At 45.6% G+C, this 744-nt stretch overlaps 1 protein-coding gene across 1 annotated transcript; it reads right to left on the reverse strand.

The window, feature by feature from the left end:
- Positions 1-744, reverse strand: LOC130980527 (uncharacterized). The gene is made up of 2 exons (XM_057904196.1): positions 501-744; positions 1-386 (listed from the first exon to the last, which is right to left on the reverse strand). The coding sequence occupies exons 1-2, from the start codon at positions 742-744 to the stop codon at positions 1-3; spliced, it is 630 nt and encodes a 209-aa protein (XP_057760179.1).

Consider the following 744-nt stretch of genomic DNA (forward strand, 5'->3'; position numbering starts at 1 on the left):
TTAGTTCCGACCTTGGGAAAATTGTTGAGCATATCCTCTTCGCTTAAACTCTTGGCCCCTTGGTGCGAATCCCTGACCGTGCTCCCTTCGGTGGAATTCCCGGTGATCATTCTCTATCATTGTAGCCTTCTTCACACATTCTTCAACGACTCGGCTCTTGTTCACAAGTTCAGAGAAAATCCTAATCTCCATCGGCCCAACGGAGCTCAGAATGTCACTCTGAAGTCCTCCCTCGTACTTTATACATTTCCATTCTGCAAATTCTTTCGGAGCACCTTGGGAAATTCGGAAAAACTGGCACAGTTCTTCAAATTTATTTGTGTACTCCGCAACAAACATCTGACCCTGTTTTAACTGCAGCAGCTCAAGCTCCTTAGCCGTCCTTACTAAGTTTGGAAAATACTTCTTATAAAACTCGGATTGGAATACAACCCAAGGGATTGCAACATTATCATGCTGCAGAAGGCGTCAAGTCCCCTGCCACCAATACTGAACTTCACCCATCAGCTGATAAGTAGCAAATTCAACACATTGATCTTCAGGCACTTGTTGTGCTCGCAAAGCTCGTTCCATTTCCTGAAACCAATTATCAGCCTCGGTGGGATTTGTGGTTCCTCTAAAGGTTGGTGGGTTTACTTTCAGAAAGGTAGCTAACGTCATCGGCCCATTTCCGCCGTTACCCTCGTTTTCATTATTAACTTGCTGACCAAGGGCCTCAATCGTTGCTTGCATAGCAGCCGCCAT

This window comes from Arachis stenosperma, chromosome 5 (assembly GCF_014773155.1).
Source record: "Arachis stenosperma cultivar V10309 chromosome 5, arast.V10309.gnm1.PFL2, whole genome shotgun sequence".
Taxonomy (NCBI): domain Eukaryota; kingdom Viridiplantae; phylum Streptophyta; class Magnoliopsida; order Fabales; family Fabaceae; genus Arachis; species Arachis stenosperma.